General features: G+C 51.1%; 5 protein-coding genes across 5 annotated transcripts; 4 read left to right on the forward strand and 1 right to left on the reverse strand.

The window, feature by feature from the left end:
• Window positions 1-312: 312 nt before the first annotated feature.
• Window positions 313-3,056, forward strand: atgI (autophagy protein ATG9; the record flags this gene model as incomplete). The annotated part of the gene is made up of 2 exons (XM_056631454.1): window positions 313-917; window positions 965-3,056. The coding sequence occupies 2 exons, from the start codon at window positions 313-315 to the stop codon at window positions 3,054-3,056; spliced, it is 2,697 nt and encodes an 898-aa protein (XP_056487005.1).
• Window positions 3,057-4,106: 1,050 nt separating this feature from the next.
• N7509_006818 (class I alpha-mannosidase 1A) lies at window positions 4,107-7,033 on the forward strand (the record flags this gene model as incomplete). Its single annotated transcript, XM_056631455.1, has 3 exons — window positions 4,107-5,212; window positions 5,269-6,936; window positions 6,994-7,033. The coding sequence occupies 3 exons, from the start codon at window positions 4,107-4,109 to the stop codon at window positions 7,031-7,033; spliced, it is 2,814 nt and encodes a 937-aa protein (XP_056487006.1).
• A 558-nt stretch (window positions 7,034-7,591) lies between these two features.
• N7509_006819 (DUF2013 domain-containing protein) lies at window positions 7,592-10,229 on the forward strand (the record flags this gene model as incomplete). Its single annotated transcript, XM_056631456.1, has 6 exons — window positions 7,592-7,631; window positions 7,740-7,832; window positions 7,945-8,295; window positions 8,367-8,467; window positions 8,518-8,677; window positions 8,734-10,229. The coding sequence occupies 6 exons, from the start codon at window positions 7,592-7,594 to the stop codon at window positions 10,227-10,229; spliced, it is 2,241 nt and encodes a 746-aa protein (XP_056487007.1).
• A 474-nt stretch (window positions 10,230-10,703) lies between these two features.
• Window positions 10,704-12,180, forward strand: N7509_006820 (FAD-binding oxidoreductase; the record flags this gene model as incomplete). Its single annotated transcript, XM_056631457.1, has 2 exons — window positions 10,704-11,120; window positions 11,185-12,180. The coding sequence occupies 2 exons, from the start codon at window positions 10,704-10,706 to the stop codon at window positions 12,178-12,180; spliced, it is 1,413 nt and encodes a 470-aa protein (XP_056487008.1).
• A 550-nt stretch (window positions 12,181-12,730) lies between these two features.
• On the reverse strand, window positions 12,731-13,700 carry N7509_006821 (uncharacterized protein; the record flags this gene model as incomplete). Its single annotated transcript, XM_056631458.1, has 2 exons — window positions 12,731-13,063; window positions 13,173-13,700. The coding sequence occupies 2 exons, from the start codon at window positions 13,698-13,700 to the stop codon at window positions 12,731-12,733; spliced, it is 861 nt and encodes a 286-aa protein (XP_056487009.1).
• Between the last annotated feature and the right edge of the window lie 136 nt (window positions 13,701-13,836).

A 13,836-nucleotide genomic window follows, 5' to 3' on the forward strand; every position in this document is an offset into this window, starting at 1 on the left:
AACTTGGAACCTACTACTCTTCATATTTTCCTCCCAAACTACTCTAGATTAACTGACCAGCTCAAACAAGCTCCTTCGTGTCGAACGACAGCCGGTCTTCGTTCTCCGCATCTCCTTGTTGACGACAACCCAACTCATATTCTCGTGGCGATGACATCCGAGAACGGCTATATCAGTCCCAGTCTGATATAAGATGATGTCCTCCAATATACTCTCGCGTTTTCTTCCCCACCGGACTCCCCCTCGGTCTATCAGACGATCCAACAATACGATGCTGGCTCCGATTCATCCGACATCGAACAACGTGCGGGGATGACCCACGATCGCGAAGAGGGAATCCAAGACCCTTTCAGCGATAGGGAACTTGAGGATGCTTTAGCAGATGCAGGTGGCAGCCAAATCTCGAGCCCACGGGCAGCTTTGCTCGGTGATCGAAGGTCCCAACAAGTTACCGACTCTCACCCCTCTCCGTCCGTATCCCGCCGTCGAAAGCCATCAAGGCCACGATGGATGACACAGGTCTCGCCACAAGGATACGAACTAGATGATCGAGATGAGGACGTGCCTATGTCACTCTTGGTCGAAGGGGAGGATGACGAAGTGTTGAAGGCGCGCCTTCCTCCCCCACCTAATGAGATGCCCAGTCACTCCAGAAGTCCGAGCCCCCAACTCCCTCCTCACCAGAATCAACAATGGGAAACCAACCGTGGTCGGCAAACGCGAAATCCTGAATCTGCACATCCAATCCGACAGTGGCTCAACATGCAACCGAGTCTCGCCAATATCGATCCCAAAAAGAAAGCAATGTGGCGATGGGCGAATGTTGAAGACTTGGACAACTTCCTAAAAGACGTCTACATATATTTCCTCGGAAATGGATTCTGGTCTATTCTGCTGAGCCGCACCTTGAATCTTTTGTATGTCCCCATCTTACAATTCGTCAACCATATCTAACATGTAATAGGACATTTGCGTTCGTCGTTGGGTTTTCCACATTTCTAACCAACTGTGTGAACTATCACAAAGTCAGAGGAAGTAAGAGTTTGGATGAGATCCTGGTCCCCAGATGTACGGCAAACATGTCCGGTACAGCGACCTTCCTACTTTGGTTGTTCAGTTTCTTCTGGATTGGCAAGCTCTTCCAATATCTACTGGACATCCGGAGGCTCTGGAACATGCATGACTTCTACCTTTACCTACTTGACGTCGCTGATGCCGAAGTCCAAACTATCTCCTGGCAGGAGGTGGTCAGCCGACTGATGAGTCTGCGCGATTCAAACCCCGCCACTGCCGCCGCCGTATCAGCGAAACATCGAAGATTTCTGGGCAGTCAGTCGAAGCAGCGAATGGATGCTCATGACATCGCTAATCGTCTGATGCGCAAGGAGAATTATATGATTGCGCTGGTCAACAAAGACATTCTGGACCTGACCCTACCGATTCCGTTTCTCAGAAATCGACAACTGTTTTCTCGAACACTAGAGTGGAATCTCAATCTTTGCATAATGGACTACGTGTTTAACGAACAGGGGCAATTACGCACATTGTTTCTTAAAGATACCCACCGAAGAGCTCTCAGTGATGGACTGCGACGACGCTTCATTTTTGCCGGTATCATGAATATCATTGTCGCGCCGTTCATCGTTGTTTACTTCCTGATGCATTACTTTTTCCGTTATTTCAACGAGTTCAAGAAGAGTCCAGCGCAGATCGGATCTCGTCAGTACACTCCGCTGGCGGAGTGGAAGTTCCGCGAATTCAATGAACTTTGGCATATGTTCGAGCGCCGCACCAATATGTCATATCCATTTGCTAGCCGCTATATTGACCAGTTTCCAAAGGACAAGACTGTCCAGGTTGCTCGATTCATTGCTTTCATTTCCGGTGCTCTGGCATCGGTGCTTGCCCTCGCTTCAGTGGTGGACCCAGAACTCTTCCTTGGATTCGAAATCAGCCCCGATCGAACCGTCCTCTTTTACCTCGGTATATTTGGTACTATTTGGGCCTTTGCTCGAGGATTGGCGCCCGAGGAAACAGATGTGTTTGATCCGGAGTATGCACTGCGTGAGCTCATCGAATTCACTCACTATTCCCCCTCGGGCTGGAATGGCCGGTTGCACAGTGATGATGTGCGCCGGGAATTTGCGATTCTTTATCAAATGAAGATCGTCATCTTCCTGGAGGAAATCCTTAGCATGATCTTCACACCCTTCGTGCTGTGGTTTAGCCTACCCAAATGTAGCGACCGGCTGATAGACTTCTTCCGGGAGTTCACCATCCATGTTGACGGGATGGGATACGTTTGCTCCTTTGCTATCTTCAATTTCAAGAAGGGGGCCAACGACCTGTCTCAAAGTCGACAAGGGCTCGCTAAGCAGGACCCACGAGCCGAATATTACAATACCAAGGACAACAAGATGCTTGCTTCATACTACGGATTCTTGGAACACTATGGTCCCAATCAACAACAACCTGCAGGACGACGGCCGTTCCACCCACCACCGAATCTCCCCACACTTGGCTCGCCCTCGGCGATCGATCTTGGAACCGGTCCCGATCGATTCGATAATGCCCATCGGCCCGGGCCAGCAGGCGGTCCTTTCGGCCCACAGTCGATCGTTGGCGCCTCTAGGTTCCGCCCAATGCCTTTAGGTGATCAACGGTCGCCAGCTCCATCTATCTTACTTGACCCACACCATCAACCTTCGACTTCAGGCTTCCGCACGGGTATGCGAAATAATCCCCACCCACGCTCTCGACTGGCGCTATCACCACGCCCTGTCAATTACGATGACGAGCGCCCTTCTCAAGACCCGCGTGATTCTAGCACTCGACAGCAGGGAGTAGCGGGTGCGTCTAGTGGTGGCGTGGGCACCGGCGAGAGTAGTCTTGGGGACTCCTGGCGAATGAATCCTCCTGGAAAAGACGAGGAAGTCGATGAGGAAGAGGAGGAGGAGAATGTTGATGACATTGCCGGCGGGGCTGGAGTTCTGGGATTAATCCAGCAGTTTCAAAAGGCCAACACCGAGGGTCGCCGGACGACGGTAGGGATCTAGTAAGAAGTATGGAGTACAGGCGGGATAGATGTCCACATGCTGTGAGACTCGGAGTTTTGAGATGTCTTTCTTCTCACTCTTTTGCTCTACCCACTGGTGTTTTCTTGGTTTTGGAGTTTATTGTACCGCTAGACGATTCATGAGTATTTTTATTTAACTTTTCTCGATCAAGGTCCCCGAGTAGTATCCGTCCGTACTCTGTATTTCCTCTGGTACGGAGTACGAGTTCATATACTCGTACTCGTAGTTAATGCGATACTCGTACTCCGTACATATACTTCGTACACTAGTCCGGAGACTAATGTTCCGGGCAGGACCGGGTGAGACCCTGGGGCTGTCCAGCACGACGGTGATAGGCTATTTTGCTTGGACCCTTGCTGATCCACCCAGGGTCCGCTGGTCCCACTCTCTAGTGTTTTGTCGTTCTCGCTTCAATGTTTCAACGGAGGCAATGCCATTGACGGCGGGAGGTTTAAGCCGAACCGAAGCCTAAATGTCAGCTGGAGGATACAATCTGGCCCCATGATAGGCACTTTTTTAACCAGCCCCGAGGCCAGCCCTGGCCAGATGCTTTACCCTAGACCCAGTCAGTGGAGACCGGCGGCTCTTGGCTAGCATGCGAGGGCAATGGGCATGCACAGCCGAGAAACAGGGGAATCGTAGGCGGAGGAGCGGGCAAGACTCGGAAACAATCCACAACCAGAAGCCAAACCAAATGAAAACAAGGAATATCTTGGCTCATCTTAATATCATATCAACATATACCAAGGAGAGGCCAAGACCGAGAGTGATCCATCACATGTGGATACTAAGGAGTAACCCTGTACTCCGTACGAGTGTAGTCCCCTTCGTCTCCGTCTCCATCTCCATCTCGGTCTCGGTCTCGTGACACTATCCTTTAGCCTTCTCGTCTCCGCGATTAATTGGAGTTCCAAGGTTGGTTGTTCCGAGTTGTTGCTTTTACTTTTCTTCCCAAGAGCAACACCAACCTCAACCGCAACCTCATTCTCCCTTCCTTTCACCCTCTCTGCGCGAGGGTGCCGGCCCGCCATGCTTCGCGCCCGCCGCTACCGAGCGCATCTCGTATTCGCCGCCATCTTTCTCCTGGCTTTACTGCATTTCACTCGGTCGCGCCATTGGTCCGACTCGGTCATTCTCGAGTCTCCGGGGGATAAGCCGTCTGCGCCCGCCCATCCCAATGCTAAACTAGACGAGTCAACGCCGCCATCGAAACCTCCTGCCAACAACAATGCCTACAAATACACCCCGTTCGTGCCCCACGACAGCTCCCCCGGATCGACATCATCTACCGAGGAACTCCAGAAACCCAAGGAGCCCGCCACGCCAAACACTCATGTGAATGGAGAATCGTCTATCAAGAATAATGAGCCATTGTCCGTTCCCTCGAACAAATACGGCGCCGGCGACTCAAAACCAGACACAAACAACGATAAGCGACCATCCTCCTCATACTACACGGAGGGGTCGCAAAAGGCCCAGATTCCTCCCCCAAAGTTGGAATCGTTGTCGGACGAGGCCGCCGAAGATGATGCACGTTACAAGTCAACACTCCCCGCCGTCACAGCCGAGGATACGACGCCGCATTGGAAGAAATTCCCTGAGAAATACCCCGTTTCGCCGGCCAATCTGATCAAGCTGCCCAAGGGTCCGGCCCAATCCATCCCCAAACTGCAGGCCAAGTTCAAGGATGAGTCGACCGTCGACAAGCAGGAGCGGCTACAGCAGTTAAGTGCAGTCAAGGCGGAGTTCGTGCATGCATGGCAAGGGTACAAAACGTACGCCATGGGTGAGGATGAGCTCATGCCGCTGACCGCGCAGGCGAAGAATCCCTTCATGGGCTGGGGTGCGACATTGGTGGACTCACTTGATTCACTCTGGATTATGGATCTGAAGGATGAATTCTCAGCAGCCGTGGATGAGATCAAGAAGATTGACTTCACAACCTCCGCTTACCGAAATGATATTCCTGTCTTTGAGACCGTGATCCGGTATTTGGGCGGCTTGTTGGGTGCGTATGATATCTCTGGTCAACGCTACTCTGGCTTGCTGGAGAAGGCCGAGGAATTGGCGGAAATTCTAATCGACATCTTCGATACGCCGAACCGCATGCCTGAATTATATTATAGCTGGGGCGCGTCAGTACTCCCCGCTTTCTATCTCCATATTTTGCAGAAACTAATTTCTTCAGTAGCAACGAGAAACACCGTGGGCACGCAGCTTCAATGACCTCTGGTCTGGCCGAGATTGGATCTCTTTCAATGGAATTTACCCGCTTGGCACAACTGACCAAACAGGACAAGTACTACGATGCGATTGCCCGTATTACCAATGAGCTAGAATCTCTGCAAGATTCTACCAGCATTCCTGGCTTGTGGCCCATGCGAGTCAACGCCCGGGGTTGTGCTACGGCTGCTGGTGCCAATGTTGGCGTTGGTAGTCCCACGAAGGGGTCGCCCTCACATTCGAAGCGCTCGATGAACACTACTAGTAATCTCGAGTACCCTGGCAGCATGGAATTGAAGCGGGAGGCCGATCTTGACTTGGAGGCTGCGGAACCTGCTACCTATAACCATGGTTCGAGCAGCTCGAGCAGCGGCACAAGCTATGATGATTCTAGTAGTGCATGGGAATCTAGCAGCGCTGATACTTTGACCTCTGAAACCCAAGAAGAGGACAAATGCGAACTTGGTCTGCAGATGCCCGCGTTTGCTCGTGACAACAAGTACACGATGGGTGGCATGGCCGACTCGACCTACGAATACCTGCCCAAGCAGTTCCTCTTGTTGGGAGGTAAGAACGACCAGTACAAAAAGATGTATACCAAGGCGATGGATGCCATCCGCAAACACCTCATCTTCCGGCCCATGACCAAGGGAGCCCGTGATATTCGTTTCGCCGCGGCCACTGGACCACTGGCCCTGTTAAACAAGGAGGGCCCCTTGCCTAAAGATCTCGTCTATGAAGGCGCACATCTCACATGTTTCATCGGTGGCATGGTTGCCGTTGGTGCCAAGATCTTCGACCTCCGCAGCGACATGGAGCTCGCGTATAAGCTGACTGATGGCTGCGTGTGGGCATACGAATCGACCACAACCGGCCTCATGCCCGAGACTTCCAAGATGAAGCCTTGTGGTGGAGAGACTCCTTGTGACTGGGATGAAGCCCATTATGCTAGCCCTTCCTTGTCTGACCATGTTGACTATCGGGACTCAGAGGCAGCAGCTCAGTTCCGTAGCGGCGAGAGCACTTACGGAGAGCGCGTGAAGCTGAACTCCCAAAGTCGTCCGTCAAAACCTGCTGCTGCTGCCGCTGCCGAAGAAATTGCTGTGCCTCTTCCCATGCCAGGATCGCTGAACCCTCATGATGATGGCCTTTCCTGGAAGCGCGATCTGTCCAATCTTGGTGCAGCCGCAACATCAGATGCCCACCCTGTTGCCAAACCCACGCCTACTCACCGCGCTAGCGACGCGGATAGTGTCTTGAACAGGGACACCACAGGCGCCCCGGGTACCGCTAAGGCAAACACCCCCTCGCGAACTAGTATCTACGATCGTTTACCGCCTGGGATGGCCAGTATCGGCAGCCCTGGCTATTACCTACGGCCCGAGGCGATTGAATCCGTCTTTATCATGTACCGATTGACCGGCGACAAATATTGGCGCCAAAAGGGTTGGAAGATGTTCCAGTCAGTCGTGAAGCACACCCACACCGAGCATGGCAACGCAGCCATCAACGACATCACGTCCGAGAAACCTCTGCACAAGAATTCAATGGAGTCATTCTGGCTGGCTGAGACGCTCAAGTACTTCTACCTCCTGTTTGCCGACCCTACCGTGCTCGACCTTGATAAATACGTCCTGTAAGTGTTCTCCTTCTCCCCTAACGAGTCCTTGGACCAAAACTAATCTTTCACCAGCAATACCGAGGCACACCCCTTCTTGCGCCCGATTTCATGATGACATTTGGTTTATTTTTTGTTTGTCTTTGAAAAATGCTGTACTGCATAGTGATACCAGCGAAATGCATATACTCTTTGTTTCTTTTCCTTTATCGATTTCTAAAATGACCGGGGATGCGCAGAATTTCTTCTTTAAAGTAAGGAAAATCCTGGTAATTCATCTAAGTTGTCTATGTCAGAGATAGTAACCGAAGACTGGAGTTATAATCTGCCAGTGGGTGGTGGTGGCCTTGATCCCACCGGTCTAAGACCAACAGATGGCGAGTGGACCAGTGCCAGTGGACCAGTGATTGTTTAAGTGTCAGTAGTGGGCATTGTTGACCTTTCTTTCAGTAGATATTAGTTCTGCATAATTACTTCGCAAGATAAAATAATAAAATAAAACCCAAGGCCTAGCAAATCAAAGGCCAAACACGCCGGGCCAAGTGTACCCGCAGTGGAACTGGAATTCCCCCGCCTCCAACACATTCCGCATCTCCAACCTCCTCCCCGACATACAAAGACGGGATGAGTGCTCTGACACCGCCCCGCAGACGCAGATCGAGCTCGGTGGGAAATGGAGCCCGATGTTTCGGAGCCCGAACAGTTCTGGAATGGTAAGTGCTCGTCCTGGCATTGGTGTTGGCGACGCTTTGCTCGGGGTTGATTTCCGCCTCTGAACGATCGTCACTGACGAACGCCCGCTCCCAATTAACGCCTATCAGAACTCGAAGCAATTGTCTCCAAGCCTTGCGAAACTGAAGACCTGATCGACGACGCTCTGCGCGAGTACCTGAGTCTCACGACCCAGCACAAAGGTGACACATTGCCTCTCCCTCCCTCTCTTCCTCTATCTTCCTCTATCTTCCTGTTGCAATCCAAGTGGTGTCGAACCTACAGAGCAGCTAACTGCTAGCCTTGCTTGTACAGATGAATGCCTCCGCACCGACTTCGATATCTCCCGCTGCTCCTATAAGCTCTTCGCTTCTAGCATCTTCGCCGAACACGCTGATTACGTTCGGCGACAGATCATCTACGGCCTCTTGCAAGAAGATGATCCGAATACCCTGCACCTAATTGCGGCTTTCCTTCTTTTCGATGGCCGGCAGAATGAGGTGCCGCTACAGATGATGAACGAGGAGGGTGCATTTGCACGGCTGTTGGAGCTTATCCAGGCATTACGGAGGGATGAAATGGGTGGTGGGGCGGGCCTCCACCGATTGTGCATGGATTTGCTATACGAAATGTCCAGGATCCAGCGAGTGAAAATTGAAGATTTGGGTAGGTTACTGCATTCTTGCATTTTGATTCTGACTGGGTGAAATGCGTGGCTGACAATACGCATTGGATAGTGCTTGTGGACGATGATTTCATTCGCTGTCTGTTTGATATCATTGAAGATCTCTCATTTGATGTCACGGACCCATACCATTACCCCGTTATTCGCGTTTTGGTGAGTGTCGCCCGCTCTGTCTAGTTCCACGACCACGCTAATGTGAACAGCTGGTTCTCAACGAACAATTTATGATATCAGCGCATGATCCTGTAGATGAAGCGTCTTCCTCAAGCCGATTGACCAACAAGGTAATCAAGATCTTGTCAGTTCATGGGAGCCTATACAAGACATTTGGCGAGAATATCATCCTACTTATCAACCGCGAAGGTATGACGCATTGGCTCCGTATGTGAGACTCTCTGTTGCTAAGATACCATGAACAGCGGAAACATCGTTGCAGCTCCTCACACTCAAGCTGTTGTACCTGATATTTACGACTCCCAGCACCTATGAATACTTCTTCACTAATGATCTCCACGTCTTGGTCGATATTTTGATACGAAACCTCCTCGACTTGCCTGAGGAGGCATCTGCCTTGCGACATACCTACCTACGCGTCCTATATCCACTTCTCGCACATACGCAGCTTCAATCCCCGCCTCATTACAAACGAGATGAACTCAGAAGAGTACTAAGCATGCTCGTTCGAGGACAGGTGTCCTACGGAGATGAAACCGAACAGGAAAAGATTCTTCACTTTGATGAGGTTGATGGGACTACGTGCCGGCTTGTTGGCAGATGTGCAACTGTACCATGGCTACGTGACGTGAAACAATGTGATTCTGCACCAACTCACGAAACACCGACTCCGGTGGTCACTACTACCATCGAAACCGTCCTTGATGAGTCTGCTCAGCAAGAATCCCCTGTTGAGATAGAGCCGGTTAATGTCCCTCGTCCCATATCACGCACGAGTACTATAGCTAGTTCTCCCGATACGCAATCGCCGACGAGAATGAACTCACTGGACTCGCGTGCTTCATCCGAGGCACCAGACTCTGGACGGAGATTCAGTGCCGTTCAACGTCTGGGTATGCATGAGCCCGCAACGTCTTCATCTCTCAGTGTCCAGGCTGTAGCTTCTCAGCATGAAAAACCAGGCATCATCACCCCTAGTCGAAATAACGGCCACGCGACGAACGACCCCATTGCCGAAGCACCAACCCTCCGTCCGCCAAAGGTAAAACCGGAGCCGCCTAAAACCAGACGCTGGCGTGGGCGCCGTCTCGCAGTCGACGAAGATGATCAGCATTCACCCGGTACCAGCAGCGACTACAACACCATACCTGAAGGCGTGGAGGTCAGTCCCGTATCCGCACATACAGCCCCGACCACACCTTTACCCGCCGCCCCATCTCCTCTTATCCCAAGCGCCAGTAACAGACGCAATTCAGCCTCGAATTCCCTCGCTCCTCCCATACCTGGACATGGTCGTCGCTCAGCATCAAACCCACCTCCCGCCCTTCCCCCACCACGTCGCTCAGCCCAAACAACCCCCTCATCTAGCCATCACCGGCCCGCACCCCCACCAGCTGGGGTAGGAAAACATGGCCAAAAGCCCCTCCCCCCGAAAACAAGACGCTCGGGCAGGGGCAAGCAACATGCTCAGACCGACTCGATAGAGAGCGGAGTGAGTAACGACAGTCAGCCAAAAGAAAGCGAAGCCGAGGCTGTAGCTATGAGTTCCATTCCCTATTTGCAGACGCAGCCACAGTTACCAGAGGGGACTGATCAGTCAGATCCGTTCTCGCCGACTTCACCGACCTCTCCTACCTTGTTGGTCTCGCCGGCTGACGCGGATGGGAAGTCGAACGCGAACGGGGATCCTGCGGCACCTCTGAGTGTGGAGGAGGCGGTGCAGAATGTGTCTTTGAAGTGAGATCATTCAGTGGATTTGATTGAGTTGGTAATTGCGGGTTCTGCTTGACGAATTGCACTTAGCCTCTTTGTTATTTGTATGCATTGAGTAGCATATCGCATTGGAAATTTCACACTGGCAGTGACCAGTAAAACTTGAACTCGTGATGAATTCGTATTTATACTAGCTATTTTTCAGATGTATGCGGCAAAATTCGGGAGATAAGTGGCTTCATGATACTCTGATCAAGGCATTCGTAGACTACCAGTAGTGCACATCCCTTTTCCGGACACTGGCACACTGGTACACCCGCCGTTTACCTAAGGAAGCGCGTGTACTCTATACTTCCAGTACCGTGACTGCCCCGAAACGGCCTTGCTGACATCAGACGCCCTCCATATGTTAAAAGAGAACTACTCAAATGATCCCCCTCCAAGTCATTGAAGTATCAAGATACATCTCGTTGATCAGAGGGAATTACAAAGACAACTAAAGATGGACCCGGCTCATCTGAACTGTGCCGTGCATACTCCAGACCTCTCTGCCCCGCCTTCTCATTCTATCTCAAGATGGTCCGATACGGGAATTTTGGACCACCCAGCGTCAATCATCATTCCAGAGACAGAAGATGATATTCGAGCTGTGTTGGAATATGCCGGCAAGAATCGGTTAACTGTATTTCCAGCCGGTGGTGGCCATGGCTCGTTCGTCCCAATCACTTCGAAGACATTATACCTTGATATGAAGAAATTCGACAAGGTTCATGTTGATACAGATTCCGCGACTGTCACCGTTGGAGGCGGCGCTACCACGAAGCAACTGATCCAGGAGTGCACCAGTCACGGATTCTATACAACTTGGGCTAATAGCCAGGCAGTTGGTGTTGTTGGGAGTATACTCGGTGGAGGAAATGTAAGTCTTCCCGCAGTCCAAATCAATAGGTGATAAGAATAATCAATTCTCATGTTTTGACTAGCCTACAATGGCCGGTTTACACGGCATGATGATCGACAATGTTCTTTCAGCTCGACTGATCACCGCCGGAGGGAAAATATTGGAACTCAGCCCTTCCTCAAAAGGTGACGAGTTCGCCTTATTCCATGCCCTCTGCGGCGCAGGAAATGGACTTGGCGTTATAACCTCATTGACAATGAGGATTTACCCAATTTCTGGTCTTCAATTGTCCCATGATGGAGTTTTTATCCGCAGACTCATCTTTCCCGCCTTAATGATCGATCTCGCTGCTACAGCCTTCAGTAAACTCCAGCCTCCTCCATGTCTGGCCGCCGTGATGATATGTGCTAGAGCTCCCCCGACAGCACCCAAGCCAGGGGCACCAATGATCATTCTCACTGCGACATACTACGGTCCTGCCGAGGAAGCCGAGCGAGCTACATCGGTACTATTTGACGAAGAAGTGGTTTCAAAGGCCATCAATGCGCAGACAGAATTCACGCCGGTAGCCCAACTCAATGACGCTTCTGCTCCTTTCGACACGCACGGAGATTTCAAAAATATTCAGTCGACTTGGATGAAGACAACTAATCCAGAGGCCATCAAAAGTGCCTTTGAGAAATGGCTCGAGTACACTACCAAGCACGAGGACGCGAAACGAACCGCCCTCGTATTGAGTAGCTTTAATACCAGGAGACAAATGGAAATCGGTGCAAGCCCTGAAGGACATGCCAGGTACTTTGATCATCGTGATAGAGGCCTGGTGGCTATAATCATCACTTGGTTTGGGAGTGAAGATACTGCTTCAGCTGCGGCGGCTTTTGCAGAGGATATAAAGATGGTCTATGAGGAACACGATTCATCAAGTACACCAAGGACTATCCTCAACAATATTGGACCTACGACCCAGCTGAGCGAACTACATACCGAAGAACGGATCCGAGAATTGAAGAGACTGGGTGGTATTTGGGATCCTTTGGGGTTATTTTGGAAGCCGTGGAATAGGGACTCGGAGTGAAGTTGTACTTATCACTGGTTCATCCCGTACCTTGATGAAACTCGCAGATCTCTACTAGTTTGTAGTAGATAAATTTTGTAATGCAACATTGCAGGTATCTAGTTTGTGATTGAGGGATTTGTCTGCTCCATAGTCAATCACTATGGTCCCAGAAATCAGCATTGCTATGCTGAAACTGAGGCTATCGAAAGCCATGGGCCAGAGGGTGTCTACAGACAGTATCAACTTATTCAATGACAGACAAGTATGTTGCGTGTTGTGTAGTAGTTAGTTTCTGCGGTTTCCTGACGGGGACCTACCGAGATAGATGCTTGAGCCCTAGGTTCAGTAGGAAATAATATCTACAATAACAAAGAAAAAATCTTCAAAATCGCTACTCACAATAGAAAAAGGGTAGTAGAATACAGTTTCGAAGGAACGTGCAAACACTCAAAGAGCCCAAATGCGCTGACACAGGCCTACAACACGATACCTGAAATAAAAATACACGAATATTTCCCAAAGAAAGACGAGATATATCGACCTGGGTACCATTCCCATTCCCAAGCCACTAGATCTTCAATCCCCAGCTTCTCCCCAGACCAACAGCCGTATTACCCCAGAACGAGACACATTGACCCACACCCTCAACCTTCTCCTTCAGAACAAGTCTATCCTCAAACCTGCGGCTCACAAATGCAGCCGTTTCTGTCAAATCAGGCGTTGGGTCCCGTGTCATGACAATTTCCGCGCTGGCGTAAATAGCCGACAGTGCCATGCGCCGAGTATACCACGACCCATCAACTGAGGAGTCACCAGCCAGTGAGAGAATATCGTTCGAGAGAGCGTGGAGTTCTGTAAGGGAGATGGGGATATTCGAGAGGAGGGACATTTGAGCCAGAGCCTGTAATTGAATGAGTTAGAATTGTCCAAGAACTTTCCAGAGCAAGCTTCCACATAGCAGAGAAGTGCAGAGTTCAGTAGAAAAATAAAAGAGAAAAAGAGAATCATACATCCTGCCATTGATCCTTAATCCCAACATTCATCCGCAAGCGCTCCAAGACCAAAATCCTCGACTTCTCCTCAACCGACAAACCCGCCACATCCCGACCACTCTCCGCCGCAACACGGGTAAAAAGCGCACCCTCTTCAACCTTTGCGCGAAGAATACCGCGCCTAGAAGCCAGCCAAAAGAGGATGAGGTCGAATTCTGCGCGCGGGAGCAATTGTACCGAGACGTCGAGGAAACCAGCGTCGCGGGCGCCGAGGGTTAGGGCTTCGAGGCTGAAGCCGTGTTCTGGGATGTGGGTGAGGGCGGCGGTTAGGATTGCGGTTTGGCTGTTTGTGTATTCGTGGTCTGGGAGGCGGGGGTGGAGGGTTGAGTGGTAGGGGCGGAGGTGAGATGGTGGTTGGCGGATTGGTTGGATGCGCGGGTTTAGACGGGATGTTGATGTTGTGAGGGCGTTTGTTTGGTGCAGGCGGAGGGATTGAATGGATGTAACAGCCCTTCGGGTGACATTGGGTATGCGTAGGGTGGCCATGGTGGTGTTGTGTTGTGCAGGAAGTTGGAATTAGAGGCGGAGTTGGAGGAGCGGAGGTTAAGCTACGGATTTACGGGAGAAGGCGGTCCACTTGAATCGGGATCTGCACGTGCCGCTATCTAGGCTTAAGTACAAA

The sequence above is a fragment of the Penicillium cosmopolitanum genome, assembly GCF_028827165.1.
Source record: "Penicillium cosmopolitanum strain IBT 29677 chromosome Unknown utg000008l:1.0-4398992.0:1.0-4402845.0, whole genome shotgun sequence".
NCBI classification, from domain to species: domain Eukaryota; kingdom Fungi; phylum Ascomycota; class Eurotiomycetes; order Eurotiales; family Aspergillaceae; genus Penicillium; species Penicillium cosmopolitanum.